This window comes from Procambarus clarkii, chromosome 89, assembly GCF_040958095.1.
Source record: "Procambarus clarkii isolate CNS0578487 chromosome 89, FALCON_Pclarkii_2.0, whole genome shotgun sequence".
NCBI classification, from domain to species: Eukaryota; Metazoa; Arthropoda; class Malacostraca; order Decapoda; family Cambaridae; genus Procambarus; species Procambarus clarkii.
Genome location: NC_091238.1, coordinates 7,653,950 through 7,666,713, shown reverse-complemented (window position 1 = coordinate 7,666,713; position 12,764 = coordinate 7,653,950). Strand labels below are relative to the sequence as shown.

Genomic DNA, 12,764 nt, shown 5'->3' with positions numbered 1-12,764 from the left:
GTGTAAGGCATGCAGGAGTGTTGTGTACACCAGCACCCTGCTGGCATGATACCATTGTGATGACACTGGTGGTGTAAGGCATGCAGGAGTGTTGTGTACACCAGCACCCTGCTGGCATGATACCATTGTGATGACACTGGTGGTGTAAGGCATGCAGGAGTGTTGTGTACACCAGCACCCTGCTGGCATGATACCATTGTGATGACACTGGTGGTGTAAGGCACACAGGAGTGCTGTGTACACCAGCACCCTGCTGGCATGATACCATTGTGATGACACTGGTGGTGTAAGGCATGCAGGAGTGCTGTGTACACCAGCACCCTGCTGGCATGATACCATTGTGATGACACTGGTGGTGTAAGGCATGCAGGAGTGCCGTGTATGCCAGCACCCTGCTGGCATGATATCATTGTGTCTGCTTTTGCTTACTTTTATTTTGTAGAAGTGAAGTGTTCTTAGTAATTGCCTGGACAGATGCACATAGTATTTATATCAATATTAACCTAGTTATGGGACTGAAGTTAACAGGCTTGGTGAAAGTTGATTATGTAAATAATACTTCATTGTTGTTAGTGTTTTGAAAACAACTGCTTTCATTGACTCCCTCTAAAAATAACTATTAAAATACCTTTATGTAATACTCATTACATTCAGTAATTAACTGCTCCACAATGCATGTATTTCAGCAGCAGAAATAGAAGAAGATGGCAAATGTTTCACTGGTCGTAGAACACGTTTACCTGCTCCAAAGCCTCTTACAGAAGATTTCTCGGTGTGGAACTTCCTTTATAAAAATATTGGAAAGGATTTATCCAAAGTGTGCATGCCCGTCACTTTAAATGAACCTCTCAATATGCTGCAGGTAAGTATATGATGAGAAAGCATTTCTGATTATCTGATAAGTACTAAAAATGGCAAAGAATGAATAAAGATGTCATTTGAGATGATCAAACTAATCTGCATGTTGGAATAAAATTGGTTTGGTTTCCAGCGGATGTGTGAAGAATTGGAATACAGCGAGCTACTAGATAAGGCTGCAGGCTTGGAGGATGCTGGAGACCGCATGGTGCAAGTGGCAACATTTGCCGTCTCTGCCTATGCCTCGTCAATATATCGTGCTGCTCACAAACCTTTCAATCCTCTTCTTGGAGAGACTTATGAATGCATCAGAGAAGATAAAGGCTTCAGATTTGTGGCTGAACAGGTATTAATACTCTTTATGGCAGTGTAATCTTTCTGGGGGTAGCGTCGTCGGCTCCCTGGAGCTATCAAGGCTGACATGCTAACTTTAGACTTTGGCATCAGTCATGTACAGTATATGGAGTTCTGTGGGCCTACCGGGGACAACGAGCCAGAACGTTCTGGCCCCCTCAGAGAGGCATGGGGAACAATGGCCTATAGAAGCCCCCGTGTGGTTGGAAGAATCTGTGTCTGCCATCGACCGGTTCAGGCACCCAGAAAGGCACGGAACCGACAGACCTGTTCCTTCAGGTCCGTCGGTTCCGTCCTTCCTGTGGATAATTTTACCCACTTTCTCAACATTCGGGATCCTGCATGACCATTGGTCACGTATGCCAATTGGCCCATATGAGCCTCCATGATTTTGTGCTTGATTATCAAGGATCTTGAAGGTTCGAGAAGAACTTTGATAATTAAAAAATTATTGGAACATATGTCGATTTCCGGTGAGGCTTACCTCCAGTCCTTTATAGGACTCGTTGGCACTCTTCTATACTACTTACCATCTTTCAATACTATATCTAATTATTTTATGATCACATCTTATCTCAGTGATTTGTCTCGGCCTTAATAATAATAGTTAAATACACCTTGTAGGCACCCTCCCCGAAAGAAAGGAGGAGCCAGATCGGACCTCGTGCATCCTGAACATGGCCTGAAGGTGATCATTTGTTTATGGATGATGTAAACATGTGTTGGTGTTCCGCTGCCTTTCTCACGGGTAATATGCTGCACTAACTAATCTTCTCTCTAGTCCTACTCCCCTAGGTACTGGGGGAGTTCTGGTTTTTATATAGGGAAAATTCCAAGTTCTGTTCTCGGAATACGGGTGTAGGGTAGCTCTGAGTGATGCCGCCTCCACCTCTACATTACACCTAATCTTCTCCTACTGCACACGCATCTCAGGACATAATCCACTAGAGATGCCCCTGTAATATTACATGGCTAAGCTGTGTCGTGACACTATAGTGCCTACGCTCTACAGGGGAGATTATTCAGTCTGGCGACACCATCAGCCAGGCACTGGTTCTCGATTTTTGGGTGAGTGTTGGGTATTGTTGTAGTGTGTTGTTTCGCATTACTCTGATGCACTGTACATTATCATCATTAATCACAATGGCGTCATTAAAATTACCCAGTATATTGAGGTTGTATTGCTTACTAATATATTTTTCAGCATATTGTACATGAAACAGGTGAAAACATAAAATTACTCTTATTATACTGTAGGTAAGCCATCATCCTCCAGTGAGTGCTTGCTATGCTAAGAGCCACAACTTCACATTTTGGCAAGACATTCGAATTAAAACCAAGTTCTGGGGCAGATCTCTAGAATTCCAGCCAACTGGTAAGTTTTAATGTGTCTTCTTGTTTTGTTTATGATACAACCTTCTTGTTAAAAAAAAAATTATATGTACAGGTATCGTATGTCTGTCTCTTAAGTCTACTCCTCTACCTTCATTGGCCACAAACAATTCCATTGGGGGGGATTTACTGTTCAGGTATTAACTGAAAGCTACTTGAGTGTGATTTGTGCAGCTGTTCTAAGTCTAAAGAATTTGAGAGTGTACTCGCCTAGTTCACTTAGTTATACTTGCAGAGGATGAGCAACAGCTCTTGGGTCTGCCTCAGAATCCTTAATTAACTAGAGATAACCCTTGTGACATTGGCCACAAATCTTTTTCTCTCATGTTTAAAATGCATATAATTTAGCTCAAAAGTATTACCTGTTAAAATTTAATATGTTGTTTGATGGCAAATTATTTATGTCTGAGCTGTAATTCAACTCCCATAGATTATGTATCCTCTAAGGCAGTGCAACCTAGAGCACCTCAATGAGTGCTTGTTTGCCCCCTATCCTTTCCCGGAATGTTAGCATCATGCAGCTCCATGTGCCAGTTCTCGGCATTTCGGCTGCGCAGGTTGCTGAGGACTTGCGCGCCCGTGGCCTCTTGGCTTCTGCCTTTCGTTTCTTTTCCCTCCTGGAGCTGTCTTCGGATTGGCTTGAGGAGGATGTGGGAACGCTTGGGGCCGTTCCTGAGTCCGGTGCCTTGGGCTCGGTAGCTCACTCATTGGCTGCCTTGTTGAAGCTCTTTGAGCCGATCCTGCAGGATGCGGTTTCGCTGTTTTATACTTCCCGGCTCGTGTGTCAGCAGCCGGTGCTTGCTTCCTCTCTGGAATCAGGCTGGGCCCCTGGCTCTGAGGATATCCTCTCCTTTTTGTCCTCTGATTTTTGCAGATTCTGCTGTGGCGCAGTATTTGCAGGCTGCTTTGGCTAGTTGTTGTCCTATGTCTGGCTTCTTGGTTCTCCGGGGTGGGGGGGGGTCCCTGAATTTGAAACTTGTTCGAAAGAATGCAATAAAATGTATGCTTTAAATTACAGTAAATAAAATATATTTGGATTGCAATAAATGATTTAAATTAACAATAATAAATGACAATACAAGAACAGTAAATGTTAATAAATAAAATAAGTTTGTTAGAATAAATGACATTGATTTGGGGCATCCAAAACATAAATTTAACTCGTGTCTGGAAAATAAAATTAATATAATGTGATCCTTGTGCTTGGTGGCTGTTTGCTGCGAACATTAGTTGCTCGATTAGTGAATATTGGAGTAAACTGCCTTACATGCACACCATAATCTTCAAATTGCCCTCTATGGGGCATACACCCAACATTAGGGAATCAGTGCTCTAAGGTTTGTGACCTGTAGTTATGTAATACAGGATACAAGCCTCAGCCAGATCTTCTCACAGTGAAAATGACATGTAAAAGATATATGAAAAATGATGTTGGATGACCAAAAGTTTAGTAAGCATAACAGGTAACAAAATAGATTGTTCACAGCCAGTACCTGAACAAAAAATAAAAAAAAATATTAAAAAATAAAGAAAAAATATCCACTACTCTCACAAGTATTTAAAAGCCCGGCAGAAAAGAGCTGGGTTTATACATACAAAGGAGAGAACAAACATGGTCCCCTGAAGTGTGTGTAAAACTAAAAAGCTCATTGTTAAATTGTAGGCCTGGAGCAATGTCTACGCACAAGCAAAGCTTTGGGGTAATGGAAGTTATGCCAAATACCTAAAAAAAAAAAAAAAAAAAAGATACTTCTGGGGTGTTGGTCTCAGATAAACTCGGTGCCAGAAGAGAACCCTGAATCACAGCCAGATTATCAAGCAATAACCAACAGCATGAAACTGATTATACATGCTATGAGGTTCTTCACCAAACAATGGTGAATACTAATCACCACCACCACCACCACCATCTAGTGGTGATGGTAGTGGTAAGTAGCTCTCTTATTGATCATTTGAGAATTCTGAGTAGGTTTCCTTGTGTTGCTGAGTAGCATTTGCAGGGGGGTGTCGAGGATATTTCTCACTGTTTTGTGTCATAATGGTGAGCCATCTCATCTCGACCATCAAGGTGGTGTCATAAGAGCTTGTCATAGTGGCATTATGGTGGTACCAAGTGGCTCCTGGCTCAAAGGAACATCCATAGGGATGAGCCATAAGCTCATTATCCATGAGTTCAAATAACCAGAATTGACTGCAATATAATGCCTCATTCTGGTGGGTACTTGATGGCTTCTTGGAATAGTCACTTTAGGAACTCTCCCAGAAAGCAGTATTCATTATGCTCTATATATTTCAAATAATTTTTAAAATTTCTCCATTGCTTGATATATTGGGATAAAAGACCAGAGAGAGACAACTTTTTGAAGATCCTAAAGCAATCAAAGTACTACATATCTATCATTTACACCTGTATTACTTTGCACTATGCAGTTTGTTTTAAGTAACTAAATTTGTTATATTTTTTCTTATAGGTAAGGTTCACTTGATCTTAGGTGAATGGATAGATTCTGGGACAGAGGACCATTACGAGTGGAACAAGGTGACAACTTGTGTGCACAATTTATTTGGCGGTGGACAGAGATGGGTTGATCAGTATGGGGAGATGATCATCAAGAACACTACAAATGGTCTCGTGTGCAAGCTTTCATTTGTAAGGGTAAGTCACAATGCAACAGTGTTTTCATGTGTCCTTGTGAGCTTTACTGTTTGATCCCCAAGTTTCCAATTACCATTAGCCTTAGGGTGGCCTATACAATGACCAGCTCTACTGGCTCTTATTTCTCTTCAGCAGCAAATGAAGAATTGCAGTGCCATATTTTGTGATAATTTTTTAATGTTTGTCATACATTCATTGAATGATTTTTCAAATGGGTTTGTAGAAGAGAGTATGTGATTTTGTGAATGTAAATATAATTTATATTCAGTTATTGATGGATCATTGGTGGACCAAAGAACATGCATCCTATCTGCTGGCAAATATGGTATGTAGAATAAATTATGAGAGGCAGAAGTGGAAGTTGATTAATGGTTAAGAGGAAGCTGGAAGCTGTGTTCTTATCCTTGTGGGCACAAGTGAGTACACACACATACATAGTAAGTAAATTCATGTGTATACATAGACCTTCCTCCCTTGGGGAAAACATGATCATGTCCTGTTTGTCATTAAATATGCTTTAAGATATAATCTAAAAGAAAATGGGGACATTAAAACAGTTTTTAAACTCGTTTTCAAGAGAACACTGGGGAATTTCTAAAAAAAATTTAATGAGTGTAATTGGACAGACTTGTTGCTAGGCAGGGAAGTAAATGAGATGTATGCCAAATTTTGCAAAATATACGATGAAGGCACAGAAACATTCATACCAAAACAGAGATGCAGGACTAGGAAACAGGATTGGTTCAACAGAAATTGCGAGAAGACCAGAGACCAAAAGACACAAAAATGGAATCAATATAGGAAGAGGCCAAACCCCCAAACATACCAGCGATACAAAGATGCGGGAAACAACTACACGGCAGTGAGGAGAGGGGCAGAAAGAAATTTTGAAAAAGGGATAACGGACAAATGTAAAACAGAACCAGGCCTATTCTACAAATTCATAAGCAACAAATTGCAGGTAAAGGATAATATTCAGAGGTTGAAAGGGGAAAAACAGATTCACCAAAAATGAAAAGGAATTGTGTGAAACATAAAACGAAAAGTTCCAAAGTGTGTTTGTACAAAATGAAATCTTCAGGGAACCAGACACAATAAGAATTCCAGTTAACAACATAGAGCACATAGAGGTGTCTAGAGAAGTGAAAAAATGCTCAAGGAGCTTAGTAAGAGCAAAGCAGTTGGCCCAGATGGAGTTTCACCATGGGTTCTGAGAGAATGTGCACCTGAGCTCAGCATTCCACTTCACCTGATTTTTCAGGCATCCCTGTGTTCAGGAGTCGTAGCAAATGTGTGGAACAAAGCTAACATAGTTCCAATCTACAAAAGTGCTGGCAGGGAAGACCCCCCTCACTTATAGACCTGTATCGTTGACAGGGGTAATAGTCAAAATATTGGAAAAAATAATTAAAACTAAATGGGTAGAACACCTGGAGAAAAACTATATAATATCAGACACAGTATTGTTTTCGATTTGGAATATCCTGCATAACAAATTTACTCAGTTTCTATGATCGAGCCACAGAGATTTTGCAGGAAAGATATGGTTGGGTTGACTGCATATATCTGGACCTAAAAAAGGCTTTCGACAGAGTTCCACATAAGAGGTTGTTCTGAAAACTGGAACATATTGGAGGGGTGACAGGTAAGCTTCTAACATGGATGGAAAATTTTCTAACCGACAGAGAAATGAGGGCAATAATCAGAGGCAATGTATCGGACTGGAGAAATGTCACAAGTGGAGTACCACAGGGTTCAGTTCTTGCACCGGTAATGTTCATTGTGTACATAAACCATCTACCAGATGGAATACAGAATTATATGAACACGTTTGCTGATGATGCTAAGATAATAGGCAAGATAAGTAACAGATGATTGTCATGCCCTTCAAGAAGACCTGGACAAAATAAGTATATGGAGCACCACTTGGCAAATGGAATTTAATGTACAGTAAATAACTGCCATGTTATGGAATGTGAAATAGAACATAGACCCCCACACAACCTATAAATTATGTGAGAAATCTTTAAAGTCTGATAAATAAAGAGATCGAGGGGTGGTTCTAGATAGAAAACTGTCACCTGTGGATCACATAAAGACCATTATATGGGGAGCCTATGCTGCACTTTCTAACTTCAGACTTGTTTTTAAATGCATAGATGGCGAAATAATGAAGAAATTGTTCACGACATTTGTTAGACCAAAACTGGAATATGCAGCGGTTGTATGGTGCCCATATCTTAAGAAGCACATCAACAAACTGGAAAGGGTGCAAAGACATGCCACTAATTGGCTCCCAGAACTGAAGGACAAGAGCTACAAGGAGAGGTTAGAGGCATTAAATCTGCAAAACTAGAAGCTAGAAGAAAAAAAGAGGCGATATGATCACTACGTACAAAATTGCAACAGGAATCGATAAAATTGATAGGGCAGAATTCCTGAGACCTGGAACTTTAAGAACAAGAGGTCATAGATTGAAACTAACTAAACAAAGATGCCGAAGAAATATAAGAAAATTTACTTTCGCAAACAGAGTGGTAGACGTGTGGTGAGAAGGTGGTGGAGGCGAAAACTGTCAGTAGTTTCAAAGCGTTATATGACAGAGTGCTGGGAAGATGGGACACCACGAGTGTAGCTCTCATCCTGTAACTATACTTAGGTAATTACACAGCTTGATAAAGCCATACATGTAGGCACAGTTCACTTTTTCTGTTTTTCTCTATTTATGTCTTTGTTATCAGAAGTGAACTAGGAAGCAAGATATACTGTATTATGTCACAAATATTGGTATCATTGAAATTAATTTTCCAAAATATACCATAACAGGCTAGTTCATGGTCAGCAAAACGTCATGAAGTCTTTGGCACTGTGACGGATGCTGATGGCCAGGTGATACACAACTTGTTTGGTAAATGGACCGAGGCTCTTTACTGTGGACACGCCCCCTCAGCACGAGTGGTGTGGCGCCCAGGGAGCATGCCAGAAGACTTTCATCTCTATTATGGCTTTACACGATTTGCAATGGAGCTGAATGAATTGGATGACGACCAGTCTAAATATCTGCCTCCAACAGACACTCGGTTCAGACCCGATCAAAGGTTGGCTAGTAATTTATTTCAGTTCTTTTTTGTCTTGGTAAATACTGTATTTTTTGCATTTTATAATAACATGCCAACCTACAGTCTGATCACCTTAGTACTGATAAAAGTAAAAAAGGGCATTAAGGTCAGATTAGAGGTTAATCTCTTCTGCCCTTACAAAATATTTGTTATGTCGCTATTTTTTGTTTAGCATAATAATGCAAATAACCGCATATTATTGTTTAGGCTAAATGATTGTTTTGGTAGATTTTGGAGAATTTAAGTCTTCTACAGGGAAGTTAGGCCGAGATGCCTAAATTCCATCAGCTGACTCCATCTCCTTTATATTTTGACATGTTTGATACCTGGGTGGCTAAGTTCCAGGCTTTGGTGATTTGGAGTAACATGCTGTTAGGATGCTCAGTATTATTATAATATAAAGAAATGTGCACACATAACAAAAGCCAAGCCGAACAATGAAGCAGAGCCTCGCCATCAAGAGGTGGGGAGGTGTGTGCGATGCAGAAAGGGTAGTCAGGCCTCATCATATAGATAGCTGTTGAACTGTGGGTTAGTGTTATATCTAGCTTATTGTATATGTAATAAACATGATTACATAATTTCAGCTAAGGTCATTATGATACATAACTATTGTTCAAAGTTTAATGCAATTGTCTGATAAATCCTGTGCTATGATTTAGGATTAACACTTACTTCAATATTCAAAATATTTGTAACTTTATCTTTGTGCTAAAATGTACTGTATATGGGAGTTTTGAAATTACATGAAATACTGTATGGTAAAATGTAATAAGTACATCTTTTGACAAATTAATTTTATTAATAATTTGTGTCATTTTAGGTTATTAGAGGAGGGTAATATGTCTGCGGCTGAAGTGATGAAAACACAGCTAGAGCAACAACAGCGTGAGAGACGCAAGTCTCGAGAAGAGACTGGAGTAGAGCACTTGCCCATGTGGTTTAGGTGAGTAACAACTCACAAGTCGAGCCTGGCCTCGGGCCGGGCTTGGAGAGTAGAAGAACTCCCAGAACCCCATCAAGCAGGTTAACTATCTTAACTAATAAAAATGGGAACCCTTTTTTCCTGTGAGAGTTCTCTAGCATGGCTACACTAGCACAATCCTCTCATTCTTCATCTTGATCTTCTCAATTTTGTGTATCTGATTATCTTTCCATATTTCTTATTTCCCACTAATGTGAGCTACTTGAGATCAGTTTTATTGTTTTAACACTGCTTTTGTGAGCCAATGATGGCTGGGTGTTATATAACTATGTTATATTCAGTTGGCATATCTGCATGAAAAACTGACAGTATTTCACCTTCTTCTTCAAGAACCTCTTTAACACCAGAAGGTATTTGACAACTTTTTGGGAGAATATTCTACTTATGATGGAGCCTTGAAGGCTGATGAGTTCCCAGGTGGAACAAATCAACAGGAATGTAGATATAATTGTAAATGCTACAGTAACTTGTAACAGCAGTAATTTTATACTTAATTTATTTACTTTGTAAGTTTGGGTAATTGTGTGTTTTTTGGTTTACTTTTCCATAGACATTCTGAAATGAATTTTGTTAAGTAGTAATTGTATTAATTGCTGTATTTTCTGTTGTGAACAGAGTAGATGTGGATAGAAAAGGGTATTTGCACTTACTGTGGTTGCTGTAGGCTAGATATATTCTTGCCTAGTACTGTTAGCTGGGAATGAACTTTAAATTTTGGGTCCCAATTTTTAATTGGTCATTATTTAGTGTATCTCTGTTATCTGACAACTCTCTTGTGTTTGCTTGTCAGTTACTACAGTGGAGTGAGCGCTAGCTTTTATATCCTACAATCACGTTCTTTATCATATCTGCTCTCTGAAACTGTGGGGTGAAGGTGGCTTCTATAAGGGTTTTTTCTCGGTACAATTAAACTATTGACTACCTATTCTGGTGAATTCATCAACTTGTTTGTATTTTCTCTAGATGTAATTTAAAGAGACTTGCTGTTGCCACCATTTCAATGTGTGAATATTTTGTTATCACATCACCTCCACTCTCTCTCCTCTTAGGTTGTGAGCTTGAATTCACCTTACATGTCCTCATTACTTAGTCCTCTTAATTCAAGTACCAGTTTTGTTGCAAAGAACTCCTGTATTTTGTAAAGTTGTGCTTTGTGCTTAATGAGACAAGGCTACCATACGGGGATTCTAATATGCCATTCTTATGTGTGCCAGCTTTCCACATGCTGTTAATGTCCTGTTTGTGCGCCTTTGGTGTTAGTGCTGAAATTAACAATAACAAATTGTTGTGTTTTTTAGGTTCCTGAGGATGCTGTTTTCTTGTAATGTAGATTCCTGTTGGTTTCCTATTCCTATCTCCTTTCACCATTAACCATCTTCACTATCTTGAATTGGTTGGAATTGAATTCTGCAATTTGTCTGACCACTCCTGAAGTTCATCAAGGTCTTTCTAAAAGACCAAAGTCCTTAAGTTTTACTACAGTATTTGTCACATTAATTTTATCTGCAAAGTGGGTCTCCAGTGTTGTTGCAGGCTAACATTAACAATTGGAAAATGATGGTGGCTTAGATTTCTAACTAGCATCTCTCACTCTTGAGCATCTCTCTCCCAAGAGATGTAGATTTTTACCAAGGCCAGAAAACAAATTCCAAGAATTTGACTCTTGGCTGCTTCATGGAGTAGTCAAGTTGACATGATTATAAGTGTATCCTTTAGAGGCTTTACTTTCGGAAGCTCACCACTCTAGTAGCTATCTTATCAGCGATGTCTTATTCTGGCATCAAAGCTTGGGGTTTCTGACGGTCAAATCATACCTTGGTCACCCACTTCTGTTCCAGGATTCCCTGACTACCATCAGGGACCAGATTCATGAAGCAGTTACGCAAGTACGTGTACATCTTTTTCCAATCTTTGACGCCTTTGTTTACATACATTAAACAGTTTACAAGCATGAAAACTTGCCAATCAACTGTTGTTGTTATAAATTGCCTCCTGGTACTTCAGAGCTCATTAACTTTAATATTTGTAAACAAAGCCGTCAAAGATTGAGAAAAGATGTACAGGTTCGTAAGTGCTTGCGTAACTGCTTCGTGAATCTGGCCCCAGGTTATCACGCTTGGACTGTGTTCTCCAGATAATGTGCTCCACTATTGTCAGTGTACTGCATGGGTGCCCTTCAGCAGCTCTCTGGGCACTCTGGGAACTTCCTGCTCAATTATTTTGGGAACCCTATTCTGCATCTCAGGCATTTCCCTCATTATTATTGGTTTTGTGTGTGTTATTTCACTTACATCTTAGAGAGCAGGCTTGGAATGAATTTGACAAGATCCTTCTTATGCACGGCAGTCAAATGTTTCCATTACCCTCCAATGGGTCCCTGATTCTCTTGTGGTGTGTTTTGTTTTTTGTTAGTTAGAAAAAAAATGTGATAGAGTTTGAAGCAGAGAGACCTGGTGTTGCTATAGTTGCTGCAATTTAGTAGCAAGTAAACATAGGGGCCAGTTGGGAAACTGATGGTTTGTGAGTCTCATTTGATAGCCCTTGTGATGTCAAATAGAGTTTGCAAAGCTTTTGAGCATTTGAGTGAACTTCCTGAAGTTACTCTTGGATTGAATGAGGTTTTCTCCAGTGCCCCCCCTAGCACCATCAAGGAGAGATGTTTAAAAGATTCCACTTGTGCTGGTGCAGTGCCACCCTGCCTCAACACTTGTAATAATATCAAATGAGACCTTCATTGACTTTTTGGCATCCCAGTATCTAAGCTAGAATGGATATTTTAATATTCACCCAAAGCCTGATTATGATTCACAGTATTTTGTTTTGCTTTTTTCAGACGTGAAATGGATCGTAGCAAAGAAGAATCTTGGGTTTTTACCGGTGAGTACTGGAACAAGCGCAAAGAACCGGGATTTGTTAACATGACTTTTGAGAAACTGTGGTAATAAAGACATTACTACACATAGGACTTAAGGTATATGAAGAATTTGTGTATATTTTCTTGACTTACCACTGGAGCTGGAACTGACTAAGGACTGATTGTGTACTTGCATCATGCTAGTAATAATATGCTTGATGAATGAGACACGGTTCTCAAATTAATTTTAAGTTCAATGTAAGATGCCTTATTTATTGACAGTAACCATATTGAGTTCAAACTTTATTTGTGGTATGTTTACAGAGAAGAACTTGGCTAAAAACTCAGAGAACAGTTTCCTTGTTTACTTGATCCCAAAACTTTGTCTTTGAAATGGTATTGAATCCAGATTTATTACTAGATGGATTAGCAGTCAAGCCTGTGTAGCTGAAATTTGATCCATTTGTTAATTATAAGCAGGTTTATAATTTCCTGAAGGATCTCCATGGATTTTCCTCATAATCTTAATAAAAGTCGTGTATTGTA

At 39.4% G+C, this 12,764-nt stretch overlaps 1 protein-coding gene across 6 annotated transcripts in view; it reads left to right on the top strand.

Annotated features, from left to right (window-relative positions):
* Nucleotides 1-12,764, top strand: part of LOC123773487 (oxysterol-binding protein-related protein 3) — a 60,939-nt gene extending 48,175 nt beyond the window's left edge. For 5 of the 6 annotated variants that reach the window (XM_069317905.1, XM_069317903.1, XM_045767303.2 and 2 more), the window contains 7 exons: nt 687-862; nt 992-1,204; nt 2,470-2,587; nt 5,076-5,260; nt 8,087-8,358; nt 9,203-9,325; nt 12,198-12,764. In XM_069317905.1, the coding sequence (XP_069174006.1) occupies nt 687-862; nt 992-1,204; nt 2,470-2,587; nt 5,076-5,260; nt 8,087-8,358; nt 9,203-9,325; nt 12,198-12,306 (1,196 nt within the window). In that variant the 3' untranslated portion in view covers nt 12,307-12,764. The remainder of the gene's footprint in view (nt 1-686; nt 863-991; nt 1,205-2,469; nt 2,588-5,075; nt 5,261-8,086; nt 8,359-9,202; nt 9,326-12,197) is intronic. The other variant, XM_045767304.2, reaches the window with a different exon arrangement.